The following is a 16,859-nucleotide window of genomic DNA, read 5'->3' as shown; positions in this document are numbered from 1 at the left end:
GCTAGCCATTAGATGGCAGTATTGTCCTGTTTAACTTCTCCGTTCATGATGAGTATATCATTTCGGCCGCCATGTCTGTAATTTCCTCGTTCTTCTGCTTCGTCTCCTTGTTGTGTGCGCAGTTGTGCACTCTATAAAAGCCCCAGATGTTATGACGTCATTGGGCAGGCAAGCTGTTATTGTATATATTGTGGGAAAGCGGACGTGAGAACAGACTGTACCCACTCAGTCTCAGGTCCGCATTGAGCTGGAGGGGGCGTGGCCTCCAGCTCCGGCTGAATACCGGGAGTTTGTCGGGAGAAAATCTCTGCCGGGAGGTTGTCGGGAGAGGCGCTGAATACCGGGATTCTCCCGCTAAAAACGGGAGGGTTGGCAAGTATGGTAAGAGAGGATGAAGCAGTTGTTTATTGCATTTGTTTAGTGTACATGTGACTTTTAGTACACATCCTTCAAAGTTTGATAAATGAAGGAAGAAACATGATTTCATTTAAAAACCACAATATTTAGTGCGTATTTGCTGGCGAGGAGCAGATAAATGCGTGTTGAGTTTCGGCACTGCAGTTTGTCGAGGTCCAACGTGAGGCCTGTTGAACCAGCACACACTCTGATACAAGATCAGGCTCGTTTGGTGTTGGTGGCGACATCTGGGGTGGCGATGTCCACTTTCCCTCACTCATACCTCCAGGTAGACCTGAGGAGCAGCAAGAAACAAGTACAAATTAAAAGGTACAGCTTTAGGTTTGACTTCTCATGAGGTCGTCAGGTCGAGACTCACTGATCCAAAATGGCTTCTTCCCGCCAAACTTCCATAGCCATGGCATATCCCGTCTGGACCGAACACTCGCCAGGCTGCTGTTAAACCTGTGAAAAGTGTGGATTTAGTCATTTTAACTTGAGTTCTTGAATTGTAAAAAAAGCAAGGCGTACAGGAGAGAACATGTGTGCTCGGCACTAGCCCAGCTGCTGACAGATAAGCTGGCGAGGTAACAGCGCCCCTTGTGGTGGGTCCAACCATCTTCACACCAGCTTCTAAGCGACCGTCCCGCCTGAAGAAGTAAAAAAAACCAACTCAGAGACAAGGTGACATGTGTGTCCTCATAATGCCAGAAAAGTACTTTGCGCTGGCGCAGCTCTGCCTTCTGCCTGGTTCCTGCATGATCCAACTGAGGGATGTTTTCAAGGCGCCCCTGCTGCAGGAAGTGGGTGTGGTGCGAGCTGCCCTGTACAGCGCCCCCTGGTGCCACCTCCTCCAGCCGCAGAGGAGTCAGACTGTGGAACTGATGAAAGAGGGTCAGTTTAGGCATAGATTTTAATTCTGGTTCTGTTATCTTTTCAATCTTACCGTCCAGACTTTCTGCTCAGGTCCAGGTCCTGCTGACAGACGCACCTGAATGCCAACACAGGTAAGATGTTTGTCCTAATGTGTCCTAAGAGGCGCTTAAATAACTTCTCACCTTAAGTCCAGTATTCCCAGCATTACCAGTGACTGTTGGCTGCCGGCCAACAGAGGGTATGTTGCCAGGGACTGCCTGGTCCTCTGGGTAGTGATGGCGGTTTGGAACATCACCACGGGGAGGGTGAGGCTGGTTCTCCCACAGAAGTTCCACCTCGATATCTGTGACAGGCTCATCTTCCGTAGGTGGGGGAGGAGCATGAATGGTGGGGTGGAGCGTGGCCTTGTCTTCTTCTTCCTTGCTCAGGTCGCCAGGATCACACTTTCCTGATAGCATGTGGGAGCATTTTGAGCATGGAAACATTCAGATCAAACATGATGGCGAGAGTGTGGATGCTCTATCACCTCCTCTCGGATCGATGATCTCCACGCTGGCTGAGTTTCTTTGTCCTAGAACCGAATTCTTTGGATTCTTCAGAGTGACCGTGAAGGTCTCGTGGTTCTCCTCCAGTCCGTCGTCTTTCAAGTAAATGTTCCAAGTTTTCATGTTGACTCCTAGAGTGAAGCGTGTTAGCTTGTTATGGTAACAAGGCTCTGCATGCACCTTCCCAAAAGACTTATTTGACCTTGTCCCCAGACAGATGCTCTTTTATTGTTGCAGATTCACCTGAGAGGCGACTATCATACAGTATGTATATGCATATCAAACAGTGACGTCTTTCCAACAAAGTGCAGTTTTTCAACCTGGATCAAACTGGATGAGTCCGGCTGTACTGTGTGTGAAATCCTGGCCTAGTTTGGCAGTCCCGTCCTCCACCTGTGAGGATGCAGAGTGTCACTTTCAATAGGGAACACCCAAATCTTTCTTTTTTGGCGCTGTCCTGACCTGTATGGCCACATAAGCTGGCTCGCTGCTCTTTCCACTGCGTTCGATCTGGACCTGTAGCGTTCCTGCAGTCTCACAGGTCCGGTAGCAGGTAGCTGATAGCTGGACTCGGGACCAGGACAGCTCCAGTCTACAGGAGAGACTTAGTCAAATGACACCCGGCTTTCTGAATCAGCCGCTGTCCAATCCCATATTTGACCCCAAACTGACGTTTCAGGCAGGGCTGAGTTGCCGGCCGGGTCACTGAGGCGGAACTGGAAGCTGTCGGCTGTCACCTCCATGTCAGGGGGAAGGACAAAAACCACTGAGCGATGCTCCACATCTCGCTGCGTAAAGCGACCTTTGATGTAAGCTCCTGGAAGATTGAGACCAGGACTCTGAGTTATTTACCACGTTCACTTTTTCTTTGAACAACTCCGCCGGCAAGGAAGCACCGGGACCCTGGTACGCTTTGAGCGACACATGACAGGAAGTCGGGCTCGTCATCTTACCTGTGAGAATGTTCTCCAAGTAGCCGAAATGCGGAGGCCTGATGACTGAAAACTGAAGCTCGTCCACCGGACTGTCGGCGTCAGCTGCCTGCAGATGTCTGGAGGTGAGGAAGATGACAAATCGCCCGTCGCTTAGCTCTGCCACCTCGCTGGGACTCCCCCTGGTGGTCAGACTCGGAGGCGACCTGTCCACCTGCTCCACCTATGTCAGGTGCAGTTTGGCTTATTTATTTGTCTCTCTTCTAAGTTTGGGTCTACTTAAAACCGTGCTATACATCTTTGGGATGATTTTGAAAAATATACATTCCGTGTGGTAAACTAAATTTCTTTTTCTCACTCCACAGGGCTGATTCCAAACCCATCCTGCTGGAACCTTGAGGTAAGACCCTTGCTGTGGACCTTGTATTGTGTATTTCGTGTTGGCCTGACTTTATGGATAGTTGTCAGGCTATCCTTAATTTACCGTCCATCCATTCTCTACCGCTTGTCCCGTTCGGGGTCGCAAGGGTGCTGGAGCCTATCTCAGCTGGATTCGGGCGGAAGGAGGGGTACACCCTGGACAAGTCGCCACCTCATCGCAGGGCCAACACAGATAGACAGACAACATTCACACTCACATTCACACACTAGGGACCATTTAGTGTTGCCAATCAACCTATCCCCAGGTGCATGTCTTTGGAGGTGGGAGGGGCCTATCCCCAGGTGCATGTCTTTGGAGGTGGGAGGAAGTCGGAGTACCCGGAGGGAACCCACGCAGTCACGGGGAGAACATGCAAACTCCACACAGAAAGATCCCGAGCCCAGGATTGAACCCAGAACCTTCGTGTTGTGAGGCACCTGGGGATAGGTTGATTAACAACACTAAATGGTCCTCAGTGAGTGAATGTGAGTGTGAATGTTGTCTGTCTATCTGTGTTGGCCCTGTGATGAGGTGGTGACTTGTCCAGGGTGTACCCCGCCTTCCGCCCGAATGCAGCTGAGATAGGCTCCAGCACCCCCCGAGACCCCGAAAGGGACAAGTGGTAGAAAATGGATGGATGGATGGAGGATGTATTCAAGTAAGAAATGTTCCTTGACTCTAATGAAGTGTGCAGTTCTGCACTGCTGCCACTAGATGTCACTGCTCACTCATATTTGAGATCAACAGTGTTCTATAGTTTTGAATCGATTTTATTTTTAAAGACTATTGAACAACTAAATTAAGCTAAATATAGGTCTAATGTCATTCTATTGTTCATTTTCTTTTTTTTTCAACATCTCAAAGCTCACCTGAACGATGAATGCTGCCGGCTCCTCTGTCAACTGTCCAAACTCCAGGTAACCTGGATTGTTGCCATCAGTGGGCAAGAAGTAGAACCTGTCCATCTCTGCCCGGCTGCCCCGGCTGTGCCAGTAAGCCAGGTGGCGCTGGTCCACGTCCGTCTGGGTGAACCTAAGCGGGGGTGTCAGCGGGACTCCCCTGAGCATGAGGCGGCCGTAGCGGGGTGGCTCGGTGACCACGAAGCTCAGGTTTGAGGCGGCTGTGTCGGGGTCGCTGAGCTGCAGGTGGTCCGCCGTGATCGTTTCTGTGGCGCCGTCCTGCAGGCCCAAACCCGCATTGCGCTCCAGCGTTGGCGGGATTCGGTCGCTGAGCTCGATGTGTAAATGCAGACTTCCAGTGCGGGACGAGTGGCCGTTGGTGATGACGAAACTGTTGTGACAAAAGTCAAAAGTTAAGACCTATCGAGATCAAGAAATCGCTTTAACGTTAGCCATGCTATCAACACGCTACGCTAATGAACTAAGCAAGGCAAAATCCACTTTATCTCTCCGAGTGAATGTGCAGACGCACTTTAAACCTCAAACCAAAGATGTCCAGAGTGTGGCACGAGGGCCCTTTTTGTCCTGCAGCTAATTAGCTTTATTTCTATTCTTGTCAACACAAACTAACTATGTTGGAATAAATGCTTTGCACAAAGTCAATATGTTGATGTTATATTCAGATAGCTTAGAACCGGGGTTCTTAACCTCGGGGCCCAACTTTCCCACTACAGAGAGGCCAGGGGCCCACTCAAATATTAACACTGAACTAGTTTTTACTCTTGATTTTAATAGTATTCAATATTTATATCTAAATTACTTACAAATGACAACCTTGTCCAATGATATGAAAGCATGTGTTAATCACAGAGAATGTTATTTATTGAACACATAAACCTTAGGCTTAGGTCAGGCTGATTAGAAAAAGAAGTACTAATCAAAAAGGGACTCGTACATAACTGACAAATAATACATTTACATACAATTATATTGTGATAAAATAAAATAGACTGATAATAAATGTTTCTTAACTAAACTGTCAATAAAATTAAAATGCAAATAAAAATACAGCTTCACCACTTTAGTCATAATTTTTGCGCTTAAGAAACTTCTCTATGACTTTAGCTCCAGACTTCTGTTTGTTTGAGATTGTCATTACTGCCACAGGTGGTGGAAAAGTGTATTACAACTCAGCATATATTGAGCTGCACTGGAGTGGTTGTCGCGTCTGTATTTTACAAAGTGTTTTGATACATTGCCTCCTTTATCTGTCTTTCTTATACGGGCCTCACTGAAAGCTAGACTTGTTCATAAAAATGTCGTCTGCCAATAAACACAGTGTTTGCCATAAAAAAGACGCTAAGAAGAGACAATAGCTACATAATTATTATTACTACGAGGACTTTGATTCCATTCTTGGGGTCAGCGATTCCATTCAGAATCAATTCTTGATTCAGAATGATTCTCGGTTCAAAATCCACACATTTGAATAACGTTGGGTGCCAGTTCTATGATGAACTACAGTTCTCCATAAGCAGATAAACAGCCATGATAAATGTTATTTTACTTGAAACTGGTTTTGTTTATTAAAATTCTACCCAAACATTCAATAAAGTCAAATACAAATAAGACAACAAGAGAAATATTCAACACTTCTCTTTCCTAAAGTAAATGTGTACAGCAGATATAGATCATCTACATCCTAGGTGTCAAAGTCAAGGCCCGTGGGCCAGATCCGGCCCAGGAGTGAATTATCTATGGCCCCCGGGATGATATTTCATTAGTATTAGAAGCGGCCCACAGGCCACAGCCACCTGCTGCTGTTTTGCACGCACCAGTACTCCATCAGTGTTGGCGCTAGGAATTTTCAAAATGGGGTCCCAGGGACCCCATCAAGTCATAAAAATGGGGTCCCACAGTACATTTTTGGGGTCCCACTTTTTTGTAAGCTATTTGTAAACAAATGCTAAATGTATGCATTACACTGTTGTTATATCTCACATTCTATATTGTCTTTTGGAAAAAGGTTGTCATAAACGTTACTTCATTCATTAAAAAATAATACAAAAGAAAACATATTTTTATGCATATGTAAATGTATTCAGTTATAAACATTCATTCACTTTCTTCTTTCCTTCATGGATCTAAACTTTACTAGTTTTGTCTATATTATTATCGTAATATTTTCACAATGTGTTTGTTCTATTTTTGGCCAAAGTAAGACAAATAAAACAATCTTAATTTGTTACTTTTAATGCCGTGATTTTGTGCACGGATGTTCCTCCATGCGGCCCCTGAGCTCAAATGACTTTGACACCTGATCGACATCAACAATATGATTTGCCTGAGTGGCTGGACAGAACAGATACAACAATTTAAAAAAAAGATTAAATAATCGATTTTTGATTCATTTTTTAATAGATTAAAAATCGTTACAAATCAAAACTACGAATAATTCGAAAATCTTTTTTTTTGACATCCCTAATTTTTATTATATTTATTAAAGTTGAATATTTTAGTAAATATAGATACACACACACACACACACACACACACACACACACACACACACACACACACACACACACACACACACACACACACACACACACACACACACACACATACACACAGCTAGTAGCAAGTAGCACTTGTGTTGGAGACGTTGCCAACACAATCTGTGTATCCGCCCTGCAGCCAGTCAGCTGACAAACTGCCGCGGGCCTCGCCATCCTGAGCCACCGCACACACACACACACACACACACACACACACACACACACACACACACACACACACACACACACACACACACACACACACACACACACACACACGAGCGTCCTGGTGCAACATCTGGCTCCGGCGTGGGCCATGTTTGCTCAGGGACATGTCTGTGTCCAACGCCATGTTTGCCGGCGTGCCAACGTTGTTGTTTCTGTCCTAATCATGGCCATTCATCATGGCTGTCACCTCTCTTTGACACGCACAGGTGTGTGTTCATGAGGCCACACCTGAGACACAGCCCCCTCAAAATCACTCACGCTGAAATTCTAACGCCGATATTGAAATCCTTAAGAAATAGATATTGAAACACTATTTGTGACTCAGTGCTGTTAAATCTTTGTAGTATCTGCTTTTGTGGATTCATGTGCAGAGCAAAAGAGCCAATTAGGCAGTGACTATTCAACATTTGAATATGTCTCATTTGGATTTAAAAGTGATGCTTGTAACGTGTCACTTGGTCCCGTGCACGCGCTTCTTGGCTCCGACACCTTTGTGGTTTGGCGGCCAAATTGCCAGGCGGTTCGGGCGGCGGCGGCGGCGGCCTGGGTGACAAACCTGGCGAGTCGACACAACGCACCCTCGCCAACATAAAACATCGCCACCTGCCAAACTGGCACATCAACATCTTTCTGGCTTTCATCACTTTTTATTTAGCTTCTTCTCATTAGGATTATTATTAGTAGTAGGATGGCGATTATTTGTAGTCACTGGGGTTGTCCCGATACCAGTATTTTGGTACTGGTACCACAATGTATTTCCATACTTTTCTAAATAAAGGGGACCACAAAAATGTCATTATTGGTTTAATTGTAACAACAAATGTTAGTGTACATTAAAGATATGTTTATTATTGTCATTTAGTCCTTCAATAAAATAGTGAACTTGTCTTTTAGTAGTAAGTAAACAAACAAAGACTCCTAATTAGTCGTATGCAGTAACATATTGTGTCATTTATACACCTATTATTTTCTACACATTATGAGGGACAAACTGTAAAAATTGATTATTAATCTACTTGTTCATTTCCTGTTAATATCTGCTAATTTTCTGTTTTAACGCGTTCTATCTACACTTCTATTAAAATGTAATAATCACTTATTCTTCCCTTCTTTGATACTTGACATTAGTTTTGGATGATACCACACATTTAGGTATGGATGTGATACCAAGTAGTTACAGGATCATACATTGGTCATATTCAAAGTCCTCATGTGTCCAGGGACATATTTCAAGACTTTATAAGAATAATATAACAAAAATTCAAAAAGGAAAAAAGATTTTGTGACGATAAAAAATAGCGATGTAATCATAGTAGTATCGACTAGATACGCTTTTGTACTTGGTATCATTACAGTGGATTTTAGGTGTAGATCCACCCATGGCATTTGTTTACATTTAGGCGTGCTTGATTTTGTTAGCGGTGACAGCGGTGAGCTATTGTATCCTCCTACGGTGTGTAGTGAAGCATGTTTAGCTATTCCTCGTCCTCCAGTGATAATGATACTTGTAAGAAACTTACTTTATTTGTCACCATGGAGACCAGGATTAGTGATTTAGAAGTAGCTAAAACACTGTGGATGGATGTTAGCCGAGTGTTAAAGCAGCTCTTCCTGAGGGTGTTTCAGTGTTATAACTTCACCTTTATCTTGACTTTTTACACCATTCTCCCTTTTCTGTCTTCACACTGTGTCTGCTTGTAAGTACTCTGTGTGTGTGCGCTGCCCAACATGCTCCTCTGCTTTTCTGTCTTCACACTGTGTCTGCTTGTAAGTACTCTGTGTGTGTGCGCTGCCCAACATGCTCCTCTGCTTTTCTGTCTTCACACTGTGTCTGCTTGTAAGTACTCTGTGTGTGTGCGCTGCCCAACATGCTCCTCTAATTTTCTGTCTACACACTGTGTCTGCTTGTAAGTACTCTGTGTGTGTGCACTGCCCAACATGCTACTCTGCTTTTCTGTCTACACACTGTGTCTGCTTGTAAGTACTCTGTGTGTGTGCGCTGCCCAACACTTTGTGTGTGTGCGCTGCCCAACATGCTCCTCTGCTTTTCTGTCTACACACTGTCTGCTTGTAAGTACTCTGTGTGTGTGCGCTGCCCAACATGCTCCTAAAACCAGCAATGTCACCACGTGACGACGCACCGTCATGCCTGTTAAAATTTAAAAAATATACAAATTGGGGAACCCATCCATCCATTTTCTACCGCTTGTCCCTTTTGGGTCGCGGTGGGTGCTGGAGCCTATCCCAGCTACATTCGGTCGGAAGGTGGGGTACACCCTGGACAAGTCACCACCTCATCACAGCGCCAACACAGATAGACAGAAGCGGTACTTTTCAAATAGTACTCTTTTTGATTGATGGAGCGTGATACTATACTAGCAGTGGTATACCGTACTAGCAGTGGTATACCGTACTAGCAGTGGTATACCGTACTAGCAGTGGTATACTATACTAGCAGTGGTATACCGTACTAGCAGTGGTATACCGTACTAGCAGTGGTATACTATACTAGCAGTGGTATACCGTACTAGCAGTGGTATACCGTACTAGCAGTGGTATACTATACTAGCAGTGGTATACCGTACTAGCAGTGGTATACTATACTAGCAGTGGTATACCGTACTAGCAGTGGTATACCGTACTAGCAGTGGTATACTATACTAGCAGTGGTATACCGTACAACCCTAGTAGTCACTGAACTGAATATGACTTCAACATGTCTTGACCTTTAACCTGAGGCACAGACTGACCTGAAGCTGTCGCTGCGGTGGGTGTGGCCGTTGTCGTGGGTGTAACACACTCTGTGAGCCGCCACGTCCAGCTGCGTGAACGTGTGCAGTGGCACGCCAGGCCTCCGCACGCCGTGCACCAAGCCGTGGCGCGGCGGCACCGTGACCGTGTAGATCAGCTCGTCCGGACGCCCGGCGCCGTCAGAAGCCAACAGGAAGTCTGTGTTGAGGACCACGCGCTGCCCCTCCGCCAGCGCCACCGCCCTGCTCGCCAGCGAGATGTTCCCTGCACGGGTCAGAGGTCACATTTGTAACCACAGACTCGGGACGATGACGCGTGAAGAGAAGCGCCACCCTTAGGAGTGGCGTGCACAGCTGCTGCATTCCACCGTTAATTATTCAGCTCGCTCCTTTCTCACCTCAGGTGGGCGGGGCTGGGCGCCAGGAGAGGCCAGGACCTGTGGTGGTGTGTTCACCCGACTGGCAAAGCTGGCACGGCGAGCGAGCCCTCAATAATGCATGAGCACGCTGAGGTGTGCGTTTGTCTACCTGAACCGGATCTCACCTTTTTGCACCGTGTGCACGGAGATGAAGAAGCTCTGTGGCGGGCCGCTGTTGTCCAAGTCGCTCAGGCTGAAACGGAAGCTGTCGTGACCTTTGAACTCGGAGGCGTTGGCGGCGTGCGCGTACCACAGTCGGTTCATGTCCACGTCGTCCTGAGTGAAGTTCTGACCGACCGCCAGCTGGGTCCAACCCGACTGAGCCTGCAGACAAGTTACACGCTGGCTACTGCAGGACAACATGCCCGAATCCTGACCTCACCTTTAACTGCCCGAATCCTGACCTCACCTTTAACTGCCCGAATCCTGACCTCACCTTTAACTGCCCGAGTCCTGACCTCACCTTTAACTGCCCGAATCCTGACCTCACCTTTAACTGCCCGAGTCCTGACCTCACCTTTAACTGCCCGAATCCTGACCTCACCTTTAACTGCCCAAGTCCTGACCTCACCTTTAACTGCCCGAATCCTGACCTCACCTTTAACTGCCCGAGTCCTGACCTCACCTATAACTGCCCGAGTCCTGACCTCACCTTTAACTGCCCGAGTCCTGACCTCACCTTTAACTGCCCTAGTCCTGACCTCACCTTTAACTGCCCGAATCCTGACCTCACCTTTAACTGCCCTAGTCCTGACCTCACCTTTAACTGCCCTAGTCCTGACCTCACCTTTAACTGCCCTAGTCCTGACCTCACCTTTAACTGCCCTAGTCCTGACCTCACCTTCAGCTGCAGTTCTCCAAATCGGGCGGCGGCGTTGAGGAAATAGAAGACGCGGTCAGGTGGTGAGTCCGCATCCTGGGCCTCCAGAACCACGCTGGAGATCACTCTGCGGCCGCCGGACTCCACCTCCAGACCGGCGTTCCTGAAAGAGCCCACAGGGATGGCGTGACAAAAAAGCTAAAGAAAAAGCAAGCGGCAGAGGAAAAAAGCTGTGCGGTGACATCACTTCCTGTGGAGTGAACGCAGCCAAGAGGAAAACACACGCAACCGTCTGGACTAAAGGAAGAAGCATAAAGTTTGTGTGACAGCAGGTTCCTCCTGCGGGTGATGGTGTTTAGAGGGGTGGGGGGCGGGTGATGGTGTTGAGAGGGGTGGGGGGTGGGTGATGGTGTTTACAGCGTCTGTCTGGGTCTTCAATCGGAAGTAAAATCCACGCAGGACACACGAGCTGCCACGTCCATCCTGCAGGACGCCACAAACAAGGATGCGGGCATCTGCCAAGTCTCGCCGTTACTTCCGCCCGCCTGCTCCTGACAGTACCAGCTCGGCCCGTGCCAGCACCTTGGTCCGGGGGGGGGGGGGGGGGGGGGCAAACAGGGAAGCCAGTGAAGGGTGCAAATTCCCAATCACTCATTCAAATGAAAATATTGTTTGAGTAGCCACCCACTCAAGCAAAGTCACCCGCCACATGTTCCCTCTCAGAGCCCCGCCCCCTCCCCCTCCCCCTCCCCCGCCACTTGGCCAGTTCACAGCTGACGCTGTCTTTGTACATCAGAGCAGAGCCACGTCCCACTTTCAGACTAAAACCTCCTCTAAACATTTCAACTGGGCCCCTCAGCTGTGTGTGTGTGTGTGTGTGTGTGTGTGTGTGTGTGTGTGTGTGTGTGTGTGTGTGTGTGTGTGTGTGTGTGTGTGTGTGTGTTGTGTGTGTGTGTGTGTGTGTGTGCGTGTGTGTGTGTGTGTGTGCGTGTGTGCGTGTGTGTGTGTGTGTGCACGTGCACGTACTTGAGCAGCAGAGGTTTGTGGTCGTTGAGCGGCAGCACCGTGACCCAACTCGTCCCCTGGACCGCGTGGACGCCATCTGTCAGTCGGAGCGTCAGCACGTCCTTCAGGGTTTCCGTGTCATCGTGCATGTACACCAACTTCATGCCTGCGTGGGGGAGGCAGCGAGGCAGCGAGGCAGCGAGGCAGCGAGGCAGCGAGGCAGCAAGGCAGCGAGGCAGCGAGGCAGCGAGGCAGCGAGGCAGCGAGGGAGTGGACATGAGCACACATAAGCAAGTAGTTTTTCAGTTACGTCAAAAAAAACATGACATTTAGTGCAATCTTTTAGCGACGGCATCATCCTTACTTGGTTTTGGTCATAACAATCATTTGTATTACAGCACTCCATTTACTAAGTGTGCATTCTTAGTTCTAGAACACCATTTGTTGTGTTGATATTCTTGTATTTACCAATTTTATCAATTATCTTTAGCATAATGCACAGGTGTCAAACTCAAGGCCCAGGAGCCAGTTCTGGCCCGCCATATTATTCTATGTGGCCCGCCTAGCCTGGAAAAAATGGGTTTCAAAAAAATACTTTTAAAAAAATGCATCTATTCTTTAAATGTTGACAGAAAAAAAATGCATATTTTAAACTTTAATATGATCTGATCATGTCAATTATGCAAAAGCCAAAAGCAGTGAAGTTGTGTAAATGGTAAATAAAAAGAGAATACAACAAATCATTTTCAACTTATACTCAATTGAATAGACTGCAAAGACTACTACTACTAAAGATACTTAACGTTCGAATTGGAAATCTCTATTTTTTGCAAATATTAGCTCATTTTGAATTTGATGCCTGCAACATGTTTCAAAAAAGCTGGCACAAGTGGCAAAAAAGACTGATAAATGGGCTCAGGAACACTTCGGAAAACCACTGTCAGTAACTACAGTTGGTCGCTACATCTGTAAGTGCAAGTTAAAACTCTACTATGCAAAGCCAAAGACATTTATCAACAACACCCAGAAACACCTCCGGCTTCACTGGGCCCGAGATCATCTAAGATGGACTGATACAAAGTGGAAAAGTGTTCTGTAGTCTGACGAGTCCACATTTCAAATTGTTTTTGGAAACTGTGGACGTCGTGTCCTCCGGACCAAAGAGGAAAAGAACCATCCGGATTGTTCTAGTGTCAAAGTGTAAAAGGCAGCATGTGTGATGGTATGGGGGTGTATTAGTGGTCAAGACATGGGTAACTTACACATCTGTGAAGGCACCATTAATGCTGAAAGGTACATACAGCTTTTGGAGCAACATATGTTGCCATCCAAGCATGGACGCCCCTGCTTATTTCAGCAAGACGATGCCAAGCCAGGTGTTACAACAGCGTAGTAAAAGAGTGCGGGTACTAGACTGGCCTGCCTGTAGTCCAGACATTGAAAATGTGTGGCGTGTAAAATATGAGAAGGGAGACTGTTGAACAACTTAAGCTGTACATCAAGCAAGAATGGGAAATAATTCCACTTCCAAAATGTGTCTCCTCACTTCCCAAACCTTTACGGAGTGTTGTTAAAAGGAAAGGCCATGTAACACACTGCTAAAAATGCCTTTTTTACAATGTGTTGCTGCTATTCAATTCTAAGTTCATGATTATTTGCAAAAAAACAAAGTTTGTCAGTGTGAACATGAAATATCTTGTCTTTGCAGTCTATTCAATTGAATATAAGTTGAAAAGGATTTGCAAGTCCTTGTATTCTGCCCTGGGTGTGTGGCGGGTCTCACCCTCTCTGAGTTGGCGCAGTGTGAAGGAGGCGACTACGAGGGAAGCGGTCGCCTCTTTGTAGCGTGCCGTCTCGACGCCGTAGACGCCGTTCATCAGGCTGCCGTGAGCCGGCGGTGTCGCCACGGTAAAGGTGAGGACATCTGGCGGGGCGTCCAGGTCGAAGGCGTCCAGGACGGAGGGGGTCAGCTCCCTGACGCCCCCCTCCTTCACCTGAGTGAGTCATCATGTGTTGTGGTTATTTCTTTCCAGCCTGCGTCTTGTACAGTTGCGTCGCCATGGTTACTGCTTGACCGTGTGACCTCTTGACTACGTACGGTGAAATTGGCGAGCTTCAGAGAAGGCGCTTCGTCGTTGGTGGGATTGATGATGATGTACAAGGGGATGGAGGCGGAGTGATGCAGGCCGTCACTCACGCTGATCAACAACTGGTCTACGGTTGGCTCCGCCCCTTTGTGCTCCGATTGGACATAGTTGATGAAGCCAGAGGTCAGGTGGTCCAGGCTGAAGGATGCTGGTAAGAAAAAAGATCTGCATGTTGATGTAGAAGAAATACATCAAACTTACAGTCAAAGCTGTCTACAGTGAAAGTGGCCACCAGTGGATGGCGCTCTCTCAAGGAGGGGAAGCTACATCATAAAATGTGTTTCTTTAGTTGTACCTAAATTCTACCCTCCGTTCCTTTTTAAGAAAGTGATCTGTGACCCTGTCGTACCAAGAAGGCGTCTTTTCCAGGGATTTGACAAGTGTCCTCTCAATGGCCAGCAGAGCTAGGCTGCTTGGCCCATGGTGTTGCGGGTGTAAGACTTGAACAGGAGAAGCTCCTCTCTACACCTGCACATGGAGCTCCAATGGTTGCCACTAATGTATGGTGTTGCGGGTGTAAGACTTGAACAGGAGAAGCTCCTCTCTACACCTGCACATGGAGCTCCAATGGTTGCCACTAATGTATGGTGTTGCGGGTGTAAGACTTGAACAGGAGAAGCTCCTCTCTACACCTGCACATGGAGCTCCAATGGTTGCCACTAATGTATGGTGTTGCGGGTGTAAGACTTGAACAGGAGAAGCTCCTCTCTACACCTGCACATGGAGCTCCAATGGTTGCCACTAATGTATGGTGTTGCGGGTGTAAGACTTGAACAGGAGAAGCTCCTCTCTACACCTGCACATGGAGCTCCAATGGTTGCCACTAATGTACACCTGAGGTATTGCACTTTCCAACTCCATGTCTTTCAGAAACAGCAATAAATCACATAGCTTTCCCCTGTTGCCCTGCAAGTCCTGGTTTGAATATAGGACTTGAAGTTTAGACCTCAGTCTCCCTGAATCAAAGAAGTGGCCAAAACTTTTCAAGACACTCTGAAATGCCTTCTCTGGAAACACTTGTCTCATCTCATCAAATATCCCTGAATTGACTAATTCCAAGAAGTGCAGACTTTCCATTTTTGAAAAACGCCAAAGTATCTGCTCTGTGAGATTGTCTAGGATGGCCATGAACAGATTTCTGTAGCGCTCATTGGGATCCTGTAGTTGTGACAGACGGCGTTTTCTCATGGGCTCAGTTTGTGGGTCTGATGTGAGATCTGCTGCTTTGGCAGAAACAGCTTGGAAAGCCCCCTCTGACCTCTTCTCTTTGACAAAAGCAAGAAGAGATTCAGTTCTTTTCTTGCAGTAGAGAACATCCATAGTTCTCTGCTAGACGATGTCAAACACCACATCAGTCTCAGAGAAGATTTGTTCATATGTGTACAACATGAACACAAATCTAAATCCTCCAGTTTCATCAGAAATCCTTTGGCACAGTCTAATGTGTCATCATCCATGGACTTATCTGCAATGATCATCTCAAAGGCTTGCAGGAGGGCATCATAAATGTTTGCCACTGTGCTCGCTGTCTGTGATGTGAAATCCCATCGAGAAGAAGAATTTGTGGGCAACCTTGAGCTGCCTGCAGACTCAAGAAAAGACGTCCTCTCTGTGCATTTTGAGAAAAATGTGGCAAACCCAGAGAGTGATGCAAAAAATATTCTGCACTCAGATGAGCATTTAGTCCCCTGAGACAGAACCAGGGTCAGTCTGTGTGCATAACATTGCACTGGGGGCTATTGCTTTAACTTTGGTCTGCAAACCTTTGAGAGCTGGCGCCATGACAGCAGCTCCATCATAGGTTTGCGCCCTGAAATTGTAGCCCTGCATGTTTTCATTCAAGACTTCAAAAGCAGACTGAGCATCTCTTACCCCAGAAACATCAAAAAATCCAATAAAGCGCTCCTGAATTTGACCTGCCCTATCCACATAGCGAACAATGACAGAGCATGGCAAGCTATGTCAGTTGTTTCATCCACCTGCCATGCTAAAAGGGATCAGCCTGAATTTCATCCTTGATCTCATCAGAAACCGTATCTGAAAGAGATCAAGTCATTTTGGATTGCATGGGACATACCAGAAAAGACAGGACAGAGTCATATTTAGCGAATGCTTCTGTAATTCCCCATGTTAGACTTACTTAGACAAACTTTAATGATCCACAAGGGAAATTATTCCACACATGATTGGAATTGGATTGGATGATTCAACACTCTCATCATGACGGCCAAGCAAGGAAGTCACATCAATGAGGCGGTTTGGGAAAGCTCGGTTTTGTTTGACCGTTTCATGATGTTTTGCCACTTGAATGCCAGCACCTTGCTCAACCCTGATTCTGCCCAGGCAACTTAACCTTGCACATGCACTCACATGTTCATCACTTTTCCATGCCTTTTGTATGCCCTGTCAAAGAGCATACAAGCGAGGGAGTGTGCTGATTGGCACAGGATAATACTGTATAACCTGTACGCCATCGCAAGTGTAGTATGGCCGCCTCGTATGCGGAAGTCCGTGATATGTTTACGTAAACTGCCAGCGATTGTTAATTGCTGTTTTTTATTCAATTATTCAACAAATATTATGAAAGAAAGCAATCGATGAAAAGGAAACAGTTCATATCGTAGTAAGTTTATCTCCAGAAAAGTAAACACTTTAAAATGTGAGATTCCACCTATAAACGATTCTCGATTCAAAATCCATACTTTTTAATAACATTGGGTGCCAGTTCTATGATTAACTACGTTACTCCATAAGCAGATAAACAGCCGGGATACATTTGATTTTACTTAAAAGAAATCTGGTTTTGTTTAATCAAATTATATCCTAACATTTAATAAAGTCAAATACAAATAAGACAACAAGA

At 46.5% G+C, this 16,859-nt stretch overlaps 1 protein-coding gene across 1 annotated transcript in view; it reads right to left on the bottom strand.

Moving 5' to 3' along the window:
• Window positions 1–366: 366 nt before the first annotated feature.
• The window catches only part of LOC133644085 (FRAS1-related extracellular matrix protein 1-like), a 36,837-nt gene continuing 20,344 nt past the window's right edge, over window positions 367–16,859 (bottom strand). Inside the window, exons 7-24 of the mRNA XM_062038408.1 lie at window positions 13,948–14,144; window positions 13,633–13,843; window positions 11,871–12,015; window positions 10,866–11,007; window positions 10,150–10,348; window positions 9,606–9,870; window positions 4,040–4,460; window positions 2,771–2,972; window positions 2,490–2,634; window positions 2,280–2,409; window positions 2,138–2,210; window positions 1,799–1,948; window positions 1,455–1,720; window positions 1,343–1,387; window positions 1,116–1,277; window positions 928–1,046; window positions 776–861; window positions 367–691 (exon numbers count right to left, since the gene is read on the bottom strand). Of these exons, the coding sequence (XP_061894392.1) occupies window positions 504–691; window positions 776–861; window positions 928–1,046; window positions 1,116–1,277; window positions 1,343–1,387; window positions 1,455–1,720; window positions 1,799–1,948; window positions 2,138–2,210; window positions 2,280–2,409; window positions 2,490–2,634; window positions 2,771–2,972; window positions 4,040–4,460; window positions 9,606–9,870; window positions 10,150–10,348; window positions 10,866–11,007; window positions 11,871–12,015; window positions 13,633–13,843; window positions 13,948–14,144 (3,146 nt within the window). The 3' untranslated portion in view covers window positions 367–503. The remainder of the gene's footprint in view (window positions 692–775; window positions 862–927; window positions 1,047–1,115; window positions 1,278–1,342; window positions 1,388–1,454; window positions 1,721–1,798; window positions 1,949–2,137; window positions 2,211–2,279; window positions 2,410–2,489; window positions 2,635–2,770; window positions 2,973–4,039; window positions 4,461–9,605; window positions 9,871–10,149; window positions 10,349–10,865; window positions 11,008–11,870; window positions 12,016–13,632; window positions 13,844–13,947; window positions 14,145–16,859) is intronic.

Source organism: Entelurus aequoreus, linkage group LG27, assembly GCF_033978785.1.
Source record: "Entelurus aequoreus isolate RoL-2023_Sb linkage group LG27, RoL_Eaeq_v1.1, whole genome shotgun sequence".
NCBI classification, from domain to species: domain Eukaryota; kingdom Metazoa; phylum Chordata; class Actinopteri; order Syngnathiformes; family Syngnathidae; genus Entelurus; species Entelurus aequoreus.
The sequence above is the reverse complement of the archived record's forward strand: the minus strand, read 5'-3'. Positions and strand labels throughout refer to the sequence as shown.